The 15,357-nt window shown below is 45.7% G+C and overlaps 1 protein-coding gene across 3 annotated transcripts in view; it reads left to right on the forward strand.

The window, feature by feature from the left end:
- LOC145349516 (dedicator of cytokinesis protein 9-like) overlaps positions 1 to 15,323 on the forward strand; it is a 305,922-nt gene extending 290,599 nt beyond the window's left edge. For all 3 annotated transcript variants that reach the window (XM_080198064.1, XM_080198065.1, XM_080198063.1), the window contains exons 50-53: positions 340 to 530; positions 1,579 to 1,679; positions 3,789 to 3,927; positions 13,745 to 15,323. In XM_080198064.1, the coding sequence (XP_080054190.1) occupies positions 340 to 530; positions 1,579 to 1,679; positions 3,789 to 3,927; positions 13,745 to 13,873 (560 nt within the window). In that variant the 3' untranslated portion in view covers positions 13,874 to 15,323. The remainder of the gene's footprint in view (positions 1 to 339; positions 531 to 1,578; positions 1,680 to 3,788; positions 3,928 to 13,744) is intronic.
- Positions 15,324 to 15,357: the final 34 nt, after the last annotated feature.

The raw sequence follows: 15,357 nt of genomic DNA on the forward strand, positions 1-15,357 counted from the left end.
AAAGGGGGGCGGTTTAGAACGGAGTTGAGGAGGAACTTCTTCACTCAAAGGGTGGTGAATCTCTGGAATTCTCTGCCCGTTGAAGTGGTGGAGGCTGCCTCGCTAAATATTTTTAAGAAGCGGGTTGATGGGTTCTTGATAAGAGAGGGGATTAAGGGTTATGGGGAGAGGGCGGGAAAGTGGAACTGAGCCACAACAGATCAGCCATGATCTTATTGAATGGCGGGGCAGGCTCGAAGGGCTAGATGGCCTACTCCTGCTCCTATTTCTTATGTTCTTATGTTTATCATCCTCATTCAGTCCCTGTTTCTAACGGAAACGATGTTTGGTCTTTGTTAGCGACGCACTGCTTTCCCTACGTGAAGAAGCGCATTCCTGTCATGTACCAGCAACACGTTGACCTGAACCCGATCGAGGTGGCGATTGACGAAATGGGAAACAAGGTGACGGAGCTGCAAGCTTTGTGTTCCTCCGCTGATGTCGATATGATCAAGCTGCAGCTGAAACTCCAGGGCAGCGTCATCGTGCAGGTGATCCTCCCGCCTTCGATTCTCCGTCGGTGTGCCAGGATAGCATTCCCGCCGTGGGGAGCAAGTGGGATATTTGGTGTTACTCAACCGTTTACTCGTTTCGTTGGGAAAATCCCGCCTGAGTTCAGTGGAACTCTTGAGTGTCCCGTTTTCCGCCTGCCGCAGTTCCCGTGGGGGGGGTGGGACAGGAAGATTCCGCCCACGGAATCCTCTACAATACTGAAAAGAGGCCATCCGACCCATCAAGTATGTACTGACTCTCCGACAGGGCGTCCCACCTAGCTCCTACCCCCCCCCCCCCCCCCCCCCGGAACCCCACATATTTACCTCGCTAATCCCTGGGGCCATGCTGAACTGCCCCCTCTCGTCCCAGGGTTAGGAGGATTAGTGGGGTAAATATGTGGGGTTACAGAGATGGGACCTGGATGAGATGCTCTGTCAGAGAGTGAGTGCTGACGTGATGGGCCAAATGGCCTCCTCTTGGACTGTAGGGATTCTGTGGCCGGAATTCTGCGACTCCGGAGGCGACTGGAATTGAAGTGGGCGGGTGGCGGACAATGTGAAGGTCCGTTGACGGTCAAGCGGGAATTTCCAGCTTTTAGACAAGTGTGGCCAGAGAATTCCACTGTATGATTCTATAATCTTGACAGATGTGAGGAGGAGGTCCCCTTTGGTGGGAGAACCTAGAACTAGGGGCCAGTGTTTAAAATGAGGGGTCAACAATTTGAAACACAGATGAGTGTTTGGAGCCCTGTTCCTGAAAAAGTGATGGAAGCGGAATCTTTGAATACTTTGACAACAGATGTCAGTAGATCCTTGGTAAGCAAGGGGGTGATGGGTTTTGTGGGGGTCAGACTGATGCAGATTTGAGGTTATTATAAGGTTGGGTATGATATTAAATGGCGGACTAGGCTTGAGGGGCTGAATGGCCTACTGCTCCTTTTTGATATTTTTGTAAGCTGTGCGTTTTTGAAACTGATCATGTGACTGTTTACATAGTTATTGCAGTCACTAAATAATGACCAATATTCTTTGCTTGTTCCTGTAGGTAAATGCGGGTCCGTTAGCGTATGCCCGAGCGTTCCTTGAAGAAGCTAATGTGAAAAAGTACCCGGACAACAAATTGAAACAACTGAAGGGAGTGTTTAGGTAATACTGCCGTTCCTCAGCTGTTACAACAGAAGTGGACAAGAGGTTATTTTCAGAGTTAGGAGCAGTAGTAAACTGCCATTAAAATCAGGGTTAATCTTGTACCTCAACTCCACTTTCCCGTATCCCTCTGTCAGTGTAATCCCCAAGTTTGGGCAGCACAGTGGTTAGCGTTGCTGCCTCACGGCGCCAGGGACCCGGGTTCAGTTCCAGGCTTGGGTCACTGTCTGTGTGGAGTTTGCACGTTCTCTCCGTGGGTTTCCTCCGGGTGCTCAGGTTTCCTCCCATTGTCCAAAGACGTGCGGGCTAGGTTGATTGGCCATGCTAAATTGCCCCTTCATGTCAGGGAGATTAGCAGGGTACGTATATGGGTTTGCGGGGATAAGGCCTGGATGGGATTGTTGTCAGTGCAGACTCAATGGGCCGAATGGCCTCTTTCTGCACTGTGGGGATTCTGTGGTTGTGATGAAGTCACCGAGATTCGGATGCTGTTAATCGCACGCCACAGAATTTACCTCTCCACTCTAAACTCCACCTGAGTACAGTAACTCATCCGTACCCAGCACCCGTTCTCATTATTGTTAACCCTAAACTACTGGATATTACCGTTCCTCGACTGAATCTATTAGATATTAACGCCTGGCGGGGGTGAAAGCATAATTCAGTGGGTCACTGTGGCTAGCCCGTTGTACTGGGGATGTGCTGACAGCGGCAATGGTGGTTTGCCCAGGCTGGGGTAGAGTAAAGACCCAGGGTAACCAATGAGATTAGACTAAGACTTTATTTGATGCAATTTTTAAAAGCCTGGGCCTTTTCTCAAAGATGAAGTGTTAGATAAAACCTGGGAGGGGGTGCAATATCTCATCCTGTCAGCTTGGATCTTGGGCCATGAATTGGATCCAATTTGTATTTTTTTTTTGCATGGAACAAAAATTAAAAAGAAAACCCTTGAGTTCCAATATCTGTCTGTCCCATCCCTAAATATATTCCACAATGAAACAGCCACAGCCCCCTAGGGGAGAGTTCTAAAGATTCACAACCCTTGGTGTGAAGACCTCTCAGTCAGACTGACCAGCTCCTGATCCTGAGACTGTGTCCCCCACGTTCTAGATTTCTCAGCCAGCAAGGACAGCCTCTCAGTTGTCCACCCTAACAACAAGATCACCCCTAATTCATCTAATCCTCAGCCTGTACGGGCCAATTTACTCAGCCCCTCACTCGTAGAATCCCTACACTACAGAAGGAGGCCATTTGGCCCATCGAGCCTGTACTGACCACATCCCACCCAGGCCCTATCCCCGTAACCCCACACATTTACCCTGCTAATCTCTCTTGTCACTACAGTCAGTTTAGCTTGGCCAGTCAACCTAACCCGCACATCTCTGGACTGTGGGAGGTAACCAGAGCACCTGGAGGAAACCCACACAGACACGGGGAGAAAGTCCAATCTTATAGGGGGGGTTAAAGGACAACCCCACCCCCAGCCTTGTGAGTCTTCACTGTACTGCTTCCAATGCAGTGTATCCTTCCTTAAATATTTTGACTCAAGCTGCACACACTACTCAAGATGGAATCTCTCCTGTCCTGCAGTTCGAGTCACAGAGGTTTACAGCATGCAAACAGGCTCTTTGGCCCAACTTGTCCATGCTGCCCCTTTCTTCAAACCCCGAAGCCAGTCCCAATTGCCCGTGTTTGGCCCATATCCCTCTACACCCATCTTACCCATGTAACTGTCTGACTGCTTTTTAAAAGAAAAAATTGTACCCACCTATATTACTACCTCTGGCAGCTTGTTCCAGACACTCACCACCCTCTGTGTGACAAAATTGTCCCCCCCAGACTCTTTTGTATCTCTCCCCTCTCACCTTAAACCTATACCGTCTAGTTTTAGACTCCCCTACCTTTGGGAAAAGATATTGACTATCTAGCTGATCTGTGTCCCTCATTATTTTGTAGACCTCTATAAGGTCACCCCTCAGCCTCCTACGCTCCAGATGTAGCAAGTCATCCTCATTCTTTATACTCCAATCCCTCTACAATAGAGGCCGGCTTGGTATCTGCCTTAACTGCAGACCATTGTGCGTTAACAGTTGCTTTCTGTGTTCACAGGCAATTTGTTGAGGTTTGTGGACAAGCCTTGATTGTAAACGAGCGTTTGATCAAGGAAGATCAGGTTGAATATCAAGAGGAAATGAAGGCAAACTATCGGGAAATGGTTCGTGAGCTGTCGAACATCATGCATGAACAGGTGAGCGTAACAGGACTCACGGCAACCTCCTGTATCCCTGGAGGATGTATACTCTACCCGTTTGCGTGTTTCCCCAATGTAGTGTTGTCTTAAAATTGAAATGAGAATGATTGGAGATGAAGTGTTAGAAGTTGTTGGAAGGTGCTGGCGTGCTGTGTTGGAACTTACTGAGCTCTGTTCCAAAAGAGAAGCGAATACAAATTAATCAGGATCAAAACAAGATTGCTTCATCGCCCATTCGTTCAGCTTCCACACGCAGTTGGAATATTTGCCTCATCCTGGTGAATCATACAGCAGCGAAGGAGGCCATTTGGCCCATCATGCCCCTGCCTGTTCTTTGAAAGAGCTATCCAATTGCTCCCACTACCCATTTGCTATTTCACCATAACCTTGCAGATTTCTCCTTTGCTTTAAGAAGGAACACCGGGGGTACTGGGAGCAGTGTTCATAGAATCAGAGAATCCCTACAGTGCAGAAGGAGCCATTCGGCCCATCGAGTCTACACCGACTCTCCAACTGAGCATCTTACTCAGACCCACCCCTGCCTTAATCCACCGAACCAGCACATCTTTGGAATGTGGGAGGAAACTGGAGCACACAGAGGAAACCCATGCAGACTTGGGGAGAATGTGCAAACTCCACATGGAGTGACCCAAGTCTGGAATTGAACCTGGGTCCCTGGTGCTGTGAGGCAGCAGTGCTAACCACTCTGCTGCCATCCCACACCTTGGAGCCTTCAGATCTTTCGCTGGCATGTGATGTACCTGTCATTCTTCGACACCCATTTTCTGACAAAGAAAACTCACTATTTTCTAACCAGCCAGATTACACTTCATGTAACCAGTCCCAGGCAGTGTGCAGCATGCAGGAATACTACAGTATCATTGTGTGTTGGAAGCTCCAATACCAGGAGCTGTCCTGGTATCTATTGTACGGAGGTTAATTTTTAATCTTAACCTTTCTCGACTTTCTGGAATAAAAGGATGAAATCTTTCACTTATCTCTTGCAAAATGTTCATTTACTCATTCTATTTCTGTCTAGTAAGAGTTACTGGTGGGGTGGCAGGGTGACAGAGTGGTTGGCACTGCTGCCTCTCAGTGTCAGGGACCTGTGTTTGATTCCTGGCCTTGGGTTGCTGTGTGTGCAGAGTCTGCACATTCTCCCCGTGTCTGCGTGGGTTTTCTCTGGGTGCTGCAGTTTCCTCCCACTGTCCGAAAGACGTGCTGGCCATGCTAAGTTCTCCCTCCAGTGTGCCCGAACAGGAGTGTGGTGGTTTGGGAATTTTCACAGTAACTTCATCACAGTGTTAATGTAAGCCAACTTGTGACACTGATAAACTTAGAATGTCGAAAGAGGAAAACAAAAGCTGTCCACAGACTCTGTATTTAATGTTCAGTTGCCCCGTCCCCAAATCTCTCCAAGTTGTGCGTCAGTCAATCTTGGACAGCTATTAAAAACCAAGACAGTTTGACTGTTCAGGCCCAGCTTTTGAACCAGGCTGGGCTGCCAGTATCTGCCTAACACAGCCCAGTTTTGCTAATTCCACGCTACATTCCTTGTGGGAGGAGTTAGGATTTTTGTTTTACCCCCCAGTTTGTTCATCTTATCGGGATCATTGAGCTGGAAGGTTGGTTGTTAATGAGTGCTCAGGGAGTTGGAAATTATGTTTGAATAGTAATCCCTGGAGTGAAATTGTTTTTGCACCTTGCCAGCAATTACCAAGATCGCTGAACTTGGTTCTAAAAATAAACATGGCATTGTCTGTCTGACACACGCTGGGGATGTCTGCCTTGTGCTGGAGTCATAGAATCCCTACAGTGCAGAAGGAGGCCATTCGGCCCATCAAGCCTGCACTGAAACTATCCCATCTAGGCCCTATCCCCATAACTCCATGTATTTATCCTGCAAGTCCTCTTGATGCTAAGGTGAAATTTAGCATGGCCAATCCACCCAATTCGCACACCTTTGGAGTGTGGGAGGAAACCGGAGCACCCAGAGGAAACCCACTTGGAGAACGTGCAAAATCTACACAGTTGCCCAAAGCCAGAATGGAACCCGGGTCCTTGGTGCTGTGAGGCAGCCTTGCTCATCACTGCGTCACCGTGCCCCCCCACCCCCCAAAACAGTTATCAAGCTCTGAACGTTTTTAAAATGTTATCTGTGATAAGGGAGTGTCTCAAACTCTTGTGTATATCTTCTCTTCTGTACTAAGGAGTGGCACAGTGGTTAGCACTGCTCTCTCATAGCACCAGGGATCCAGGTTCAATTCCCGGCTTGGGTCACTGTCTGTCCAGAGTCTGCACATTCTCCCCATGTCTGCGTGGGTTTCCTCCAGTATTCCGGTTTCTTCCCACAGTCCGAACAACGTGCTGGCTAGGGTGCATTGGCCGTGCTAAATTCCCCCTCGGTGTACCTGAACAGGTGTTAGAGTGTGGCGACTAGGGGATTTTCACAGTAACTTCATTGCAGTGTTAATGTACGCCGATTTGTGACAATAATAAATAAACTTCTAAAAACTTTAAAATTTTAGAAGTTTGAACTTTAAGAATTTAAAATCATTAGAGCTTAAACGTTAGAATCTTTCTGGTGGGGAGGAGGGAATAGGGGGTTTAAGATCTGTGCAATTGAAGGCACAGCTACCCTGATGAAATGGGATTGGGGGGGGGGGGTCAGTCGATGAGCTAATCTTTACAGAGAGTGGGAGGTGGGCATGGAGCATGTTGGGGTAGTCTGAATGGTGAACAGTAGGGTGATATCTTCCAGCTCTCTGCTGCAGAATCATAGGTAATTTCTTCCTGTATGAAATGCTGAACATCTTTACTTTCAAAAGTGCAGAAGATTTCCTTTAAAGTGCGCGACCCACACAGGTTATTGTCCAGCCGCAGGCACACGTTGTGTGCCCTGCATGGACTCTTGGCTTCCTGCACAGCCCCATAGCTCAGAGCGAATGTTGTTGGACACCGTTCTTTTTTGAACATTTATGTTTTTATCAGAATTTATTTTATTCATTCGTGGGACATGGGTGTCGCTGGCTGGGCCAGCATTTATTGCCCATCCCTAGTTACCCTAGGAGGGCAGTTGAGAGTCAACCACATTGCTGTGTGGCTCTGGAATCACATGTAGGCCAGACAGGGTAAGGACAGCAGATTTCCTTCCCTAAGGGTCATTAGTTAACTGGATGGGTTTTTCGGACAATTGACAATGGTTTCACGGTCATCAGTAAATTCTTAATTCCAGATATTTAAATTCCATCATCTGCCGTGGTGGGATTCGAACCCGGGACCTCAGAACATTAGCTGAGTTTCTGGATTAATAGTCTAACGATAATAGCACCAGACCATCACGTCCACACGGATACCCAGTGATAATCTCCCCTGGTGTGCTTTGTGATGACAGCACACATAGTGACAAAGGAATATTGAAGGAATAATCCTTTTCCTCTGCTACAGACGTCACGTTGCAATTTAATTTGGTTAAGGGGACAAAGGTAGCTGGAATGGAGTTAGTTAAGTTGATTTAAGTTTATTTATCAGTCACAAGTAGTCGTACATTAACACTGCAATAAAGTTATTGTGAAAGTCCCCTAGCTGCCACACTGTGGCACCTGTTCGGGTACACCGAGGGAGAATTTAGCACGGCCAATGCAGCCTTTCGGACTGTGGGAGGAAAATGGAGCACCCGGAGGAAACTCATGCAGACACAGGGAGAATGTGCAGACTCCACACAGACAGTGACCCAAACCGGGAATCGAACCTGTGTCCCTGGCTCTGTGAGACAGCAGTGCCAAACACTGTGCCATCGTGTTTGTAGGGTTCTAACGTAAATACTGACGTCCGCTGCTTAGCCCCAGGGTGTGTAGAAAAAAACCCCTCCAGGTTGTTGATCAGAATCAGTTCAGTTAAACAGCAGCATTGGTAATGGATCAGGTCACCAAGTGTGTGCGTCACTCGTCCCAGCTTTCCGAATCCCGCTTGCTGGAAGTTACTGTTTCAGGGAAAGAAGAAAATGGTTTTCAGGATACTCTCTTCGTTCTCCGAATGGGATCGAGTCAAAATTCTGAGTGACGGCTGTGGGAAATTTGGTCATTTACGCCGAAGACTTTGCCGCATCCTTTCCAACCGTGAATTGTTTCATGATGTTATTGAGCCTCTGGATGAGGATTGTTTTCTCTCAGAGTATCTCTGGAAATTCTCTCTCTCGGAAAGTGGTGTCGGCTGGTTACAAAGGCCCTTGTGTTCCCTCTGTGGCCTCACTCTTACCTGACTGTGTGACCTCCTCCAGCCCCACCACCCTCCGAGATCTCTGCACTCCACCCACTTTGGCCTCTCGACTATTTCTGATTTGAATCTTCCTGCCGTTGGTGGCCGTGGCTCAGGATGCCTTAACCCTGAGCTCTGGAATTCAGTCCCTACTCTCTGTGTACAGCTCCCCTCCCCACTTTAAGCTGCTGCTTAGTAGCCACCTCTTCAAAGGGGTCATGTCTCCAAATGACTGCTTATGCGACAGGGCGTTAAATTTTAGAAAGAAAAGAATGGTGTGCATTTATGTAGCGCCTTTCACAGTGACCGGATATGTTAAAGTGCTTTACAGCCAGCAACTGATGCAACGATGGAAATGTGGCAGACAACTCCCACACACAGCAACGGGGTTGTAGCTAGTTAATCCATTTAGCGTATAAACATCGCTCTGGCATCTCTGCCAGTGCAGCACTCCCTCAGTACCACACTGGGGTGTTGACCCTGATTTTTGTGCTCAGACGCCGGAGTGGGATTTGAACCCAGGACGTTGCGACTCGGAGGCAAGAGTGCAACCCACTGAGCCACTGCCAACGTTTAATAATCGGGGAGGCAATGGCGTAATGGTATTGTCACTGGACCAGTATGCCAGAGACCCAGGGTAATGATATGGGGATCCAGGTTTGTATCCCACCGTGACAGATAGTGACATTTCAATGCAATAAAAACTGGGAATTAAGAATCTACTGATGACCATGAACCGATAAGACATAGGAGCAGAATTAGGCCACTCAGCCCATTGAGTCTGCTCTGCCATTCAATCATGGCTGATTTTCTTTTCCATCCCCATTCTCCTGCCTTTTCCCCATAACCCCTGACCCCCTTATTAATCAAGAACCTATCTATCTCCGTCTTAAAGACACTTAATGACCTGGCCTCCACAACCTTCTGTGGCAAAGAGTTCCATAGATTCACCACTCTCTGGCTGAAGAAATTCCTCCTCATCTCTGTTTTAAAGGATCGTCCCTTTAGCCTGAGGTTGTGCCCTCTGGTTCTAGTTTTTCCTACGAGTGGAAACATCTTTTCTACGTCCACTCTATCCAGGCTTCTCAGTATCCTGTAAGTTTCAATGAAATCCCCCTCATCCTTCTAAACTTCAACGAGTACAGACCCAGAGTCCTCAACCATTGTCAATTGTCATAAAAACCCAACTGGTTCGCTGATGTCCTTTAGGGAAGGAAATCTGCCATCCTTACCTGGTCTGGCCTACATGTGACTCCAGAGCCACAGCAATGCAATTGACTCTTAAATGCCCTCTGAAATGGGAGACAGTGAGGGATGGGCAATAAATGCTGGCCCAGCCAGCGATGCCCACATCCCATAAACGAATTTGAAAAAAGACAGAAGTGCGGAATTTTCCCATCCTGTCCGCCACGGGATTCGTAGTGGGCAAAGGTCCATTGACCCTGGGATTTTCCAGTCTTGGGATGAATGCAGCTGGAAAATCCAACCCAACATGACTTGTTCATTGCTTCTTGAAAGCGCCTCGAGCCACTTTGCCGCACTAAATAAAAATGGACAGTGTATGTTCTAGAATCTGCTGGAAATGAAAGCCAGGCAGTTTCTATAAAGAATATTGCTGGTTTTTCTCCTGGGTGATAGGTTGAAGCTCTTACCCTGTTGGATTCTGGCACTGGATGGTAACCCCTGACCTCTCTGAGAAGCAGTGACTGAGTGTTGAGTACAGAATGGTACCGAACTGTAAATCTGTCAAAGATTTGGCGTCTGAGGCGAAAGTGGGTGTTGCTTTTCCTCCTCCGCTTTCTCAAATCCTCTGGCCAGAACCCAAAGGAACAGCAGCCACACTTGTGAATTTGCAAATACGGAATTTCCCTTCGCAGCTGAAGGGAACCAAATCTTCCGACAAGGCTAATGAGAACAGAGCCTTGGTTTTGAAGTATCTCTCCGGCATCTGTTTGCGAGAGTCCTTTGGGAAATTTGCATGGAATTCGACAGCACAGAAACAGGCCATTCGGCCCAACTGGTCTGTGCTGCTGTTGATGATCCTCGTGAGTCAAGCGTGCATAGAAAATAGAAGAGGGGGTAGGCCATTTGGCCCTTCGAGCCTGCCCCACCATTCACTTTGATCATGGCTGATCATCCAATTCATTATCTTGATCTCAACGCCACCCCAAACCCCCGCACCCCCCCAAACCCCCAATCCCATGATTCCTTTAGCCCCAAGAGCTATGTCTGATTTCCGATCTGGCTTCACCTCACCCTATCGCGGTCTCATCAACTGCAGAATCTTTACTGTAACACCCCCCACCCCTCCAATAAAGGCAAATATATCCTTGACCTTCCTTGCCATAGCTGCAGGTTGACTGATTGGGATTTTTCTTCAAAGATCCTCCAGAATTCCAACATTTAATATTCTCTCACCTTTTAAAAAGAATTCTGCTCATCTATTCTTGCTAGGAAATAGATCATTTCACATTTCCCCACGTTGTCCTCCATTTATCTTCCTTTTTTTGCACACTCGCTCAAGCCATTTGTACCTCTTTGTGTCCTCCTCACAGTTTACATTCCCCCCCCTCCAACTTCATATTGTCAGTCAACTGGATATATTATGTTTAATCTAAGTTATTGAAGTGAGTTATAAATAGTTGAGGCCCTCACACAGATACTGTGGGACTCTGGTAGTTTGCACCCCGCCTAGCTGTTTATTCCTACTCATTAACCAATCCTCAATCCATGTAATACCTTTATCCTCAAACCTCATGAATGCTAATTCGATGTAATAGCCTCTTGTGTGGCATCTCAGTGTGTGCCTTCTCCAAATCTAAATACACCACATCCACTGGTTCCCCCGCCAGCAAAAAATAGATTTGTCAAGCACAGTTTCCCTTTCGTAAAACCACGTTGATTCTGTCTGGTCTTATTCTAAATGTCCTGTTCGCGCATCCTGAAGAATAGATCCTAACATTGTCACCGCTGTTAAAGTTAGGTTGAGTGGACCATGCACCCCTGTTCTCTCTCTTGCTCCTGCGCTGAATAACATGGTTGCAGTTGCAACCTCACTATCCACTGGGATCTGTTCTAGAACCTAGAGTGTTCTCAATGAGCACAACCAATACACCAAATGTTTTTACAGCCAGCACTAGGACGGTGGGCCATTAAGGCTGGGGGATTTGTTTGCTTTTAGCCACATCAATTTTTCAGTCCTTTTTCTTTCCTAATATTAATTAATTAATTTTATTGAATTATTGGGGAGCTTGGTGACTCTAGATGGACACAGAACATTTGGTTAGTTTCCATGGATTTCTCTGTTTGCCGTTATAATTTTTTCATTTCTCTGCCTCTCTAAAGTGCCTGCATTTAATTTTGCCAATTGCCTCTTTTTCATTCATTCATTCATGGAACATTGATTAATAGTCTAGCGCTAATACCACTAGGCCATCGGCTCCCCCTATTAAAAGCTCTTGCAATCAGATTCTAATATATTTTGCTAGTTTACCCTGGCATTCCTTTCCAATGCACTTCACCAGTTTCTTGATTATCCTTTAGCCAGTCTTTCCAAAAAAGTTATGTCTCAGCTGTGTTAGGAATATAAGCAAGCAAATTATCATTTCAACCACGTCATGCCCAGGGCCACTGCTGTAGACCCCACACCTTCCCATAGGCAGAGAGGGCAGGTCAACCAGGAAGGTTGTCATACATTTTCTAATAGATAGCAATGACAGAATCCCAGTAGATGACATTATCCATCTGGGTATAGGACATCTGGAATGGACAGGGTGAAATAATTGAGACATAGAAGGGAAAAAAATAACTTCTTCATGGCGATGTATCTACTAATCCAAGTCCACTTGCCAACCAATCAAGCTCTCTCTTCTCTTGTTGTCTAAATTGTTGTTTTCCCCTTATACCAGTATTTGTGTCCTGATGAGTGCAAGACAAAAAGCTTTGACATGTCTCTTTTTTTTCAGCAATACTCAAGCTTCTTAATATTGGTCAATAATTATCTTGCCATCAAAACATAGCAACACCTTTGACTTGTTTGTGTTGGTTTCCCAATTCCTCCTCTTTTCTTTATTTTGAGCAGATAATGGGAGGAGTTCTCCCTTACCACCTGCCACTGGAATCATAGCAGGTGGGAGGGGGGTGGACCAGGCAAAGGTACATTGACCTCAGGTGGGATTCTCTGGTTTTGTGTTGAGTGCAGTTGGAGAATCCCACCCAACATTTTGATAGTCACTGGTTGAAAAATGACTTTATAACAATTGATGTTTAGTGATTTTTCTCTTGCCTTGGACTTAAAAGGAAGAGCATTGTGTGTTGTAGCATTTTGGAACAATTGCCCTGTGGTATCTATCAAGTAATTCAAGGAGGCCAGATTAAGGTTGGCCTAAAATGTAACAGGTTCATTGTATTAAGTACATACTTTTAGTAGATGTATTAATTCTGAATCCTACATTGCCTACGTAGCTACAAACAACGATGGCACAGTGGTTAGCACTGCTGCCTCACAGCGTCAGGGATCCTGGTTCGATTCCTGGCTTGGGTCACTGTCAGTGCAGAGTTTGCATGTTCTCCCCATGTCTGCATGGGTTTCTTCCAGATGCTCCAGTTTCCTCCCACAATCTGAAAGGCGTGCTGGTTAGGTGCATTGGCCATGTTAAATTCTCCCTCAGTGTAACCAAATAGGCACCAGAGGGTGACAACTAGGGGATTTTCACAGTAAATTCACTGCAGTGTTAATGTAAGCCTACTTTTGACACTAATAAATAAATGAGTGTTGGGGTGGCACGGTGACACAGTGGTTAGCATTGCTGCCTCAACACCAGGGACCCAGGTTCGATTCCCAGTTTGGGTCACTGTCCATGTGGAGTCTGCACGCTCTCCCCATGTCTGCGTGGGTTTCCTCCGGGTGCTCCGGTTTCCTCCCACATTCTGAAGGATATGCTGGTTAGGTGCATTGACCTGAACAGGCATTGGCGTGTGGCGACTAGGGGCATTTCACAGTAACTTCATTGCAGTGTTAATGTAAGACTTACTTGTGACTAATAAATTAACTTTGAATAGATTTGGGGAGGGAATACTTCATTTTCTGGAACGTCCACTCAGTGTTTTTTGCTTTGCTTTACTTCCCAATGTTTTTTCGGAAATAGGAACATGACTCAGGAGAGGTCGTACCTCTCCAACCAGGATGTTTAATGATGAGAATGTAACGGTGTGAAACCCAATTTCCTGTATCGGTGATATAAGATTGCTGAATGCTGTGAAAATAAAAACTAACCAGTATATTTTCTCATTTTTCTATTTCTCTGAATGCTGCCCTCACGTAATGTGCGCAGATTGGATGGTAATATCACTGTTGTGAACTCTGAAATTGCATGACATCAGTGTGTGTGTCTACAGCATACTGAGACTTAATCTATAAATTGAATCGCGCTTTTCAGACAAAAAAAAACTTGTGCGGATAAAAGAAACTGCTTCTCTTGCTCACTTGCGCCTTTGCGAAAATTCCCCGCTCGGCTCCGCGCTGTTTGGGTTCTAACGCTGTGCCCTTCTTGTTAAGATTTCGCCGGAGGATGATGGAATGAAGATCAACCTTCTGCCTAATTCGTATCACATCTTCAATGCAATCAGCGGAACTCCAACCGGGGCCACCGTTCAGGGAATTTCCAATTCCTCCTCCGTGGTTTAAAGGCACGCAGGGAGAGCGTCTTTCATCGGCATACCAAGTCATTCCTGCATGTACTCACTCAGGACACCCTCAACAATTGGGAATGCGGGAAGGGAATCGGGACTAAGGATAATGAAGCCAGCTAGGTCGCGGAGCCAAAGGAAAATCACGTTTGCACATTTAAAGCTCTGCTTCAGGGAATTGTATTTGGATTTTACCAGGTTCTCTGAGAAGCTTTGCTAGTTTGCATTTAATTGTACAGTTTCTAGATCTCAGTGTTGGAATTGGGTCCATTTGCTTTGCTATAAAAGCCTATCTTAAAAAAAATATAGACTTTGTATGTTTAATATATTGGAAAACGGGGAAATAATGTTAGCATCAATATTTTTGCTGTCAGTTTACACTTATCTAATACCTTGTATATAGTTATTAAAGATGATAAAATGAGGGGTGGCATAAGGAAGATATATTTCAGATAGGATATATGTCAAACAAAGCAGCAACATTTGAACTTAATGTGTCCATTTAATTAAAAGAGCAATGGTTGAGTATTATAAATTCTATGCTGGTTTACATGGGTTTATATAATATTGGGCTGAATTGTATCACCTTCAGATTCGAATCAAATTCAAACCGTCTTGTGTTCCATGTGAAAATACTTATGCATGCGCTTTCTCATTTTTCCACAGCTGGATTTAGCCCTGGTAGTGACGCTGGTAAAACTGTCACGATGCATTAGTGAGCCTGAATGTGAAGTGCATTTGTCATTATCCAGCCATACAGTAATTATCTGTGCTCGGGCAGTCTGATCAGCAAGTGCGTGTAGCTCGCTGCACCCCCGACGAGTTTGTAGTACGGTATTTTCGAGATGTGCAATGTTGAATAATGTAGAAATGTCACCAGAGACCAGCTCTGTAGCCTTGACTTTGATTTAAGAGAGGAGAGAGAGAGCATTGGTGAGGGAATAGGGGACTGGGGTACCTTGCATTCCCCCACAATGCAAACAGTATATTTTCACAAATGTGCTCTGTTTATATTCCTGTACATAATTGAGTACAATATTGCTCATAAGCATTATCCCAGATGTAAACAGTCTTTGTTACATTTTGATTTATAGAATGTTACATAGCGAGCGTTCTTTTGTTTTTGCCAAAGTGATGGGATATTATCAGCAATCATTTATAACATTTTTTTTTGGTTGGGGGGGCGGGGGTGGGAGCGTGCTTTAATTTAAATCATTTTCCCATCGGATTTGTTTTGAAAAGCTTCATGAAATTTTATATTTTGGGGGAAAGTCGAGGTTTTTAATATTATTTAAACTGGAACTGTGGTTCTGCTGTTTGTAAATTTAAATGTGTCCCTCTTGTACAACTGTAATAAGTTCTGCTCATTTGTTCCTCTGCGGTTATGTTTTGTAAATGTGTGACCTCCAGCTTGTCCGATAAAAGCAGTTTTCAAAGTTTTTTTCTAATTTGGTCGTTTGCAGTTTTCAGATTTATTTTTGC

This window comes from Carcharhinus amblyrhynchos, chromosome 10 (assembly GCF_965287045.1).
Source record: "Carcharhinus amblyrhynchos chromosome 10, sCarAmb.v2.hapA, whole genome shotgun sequence".
Taxonomy (NCBI): domain Eukaryota; kingdom Metazoa; phylum Chordata; class Chondrichthyes; order Carcharhiniformes; family Carcharhinidae; genus Carcharhinus; species Carcharhinus amblyrhynchos.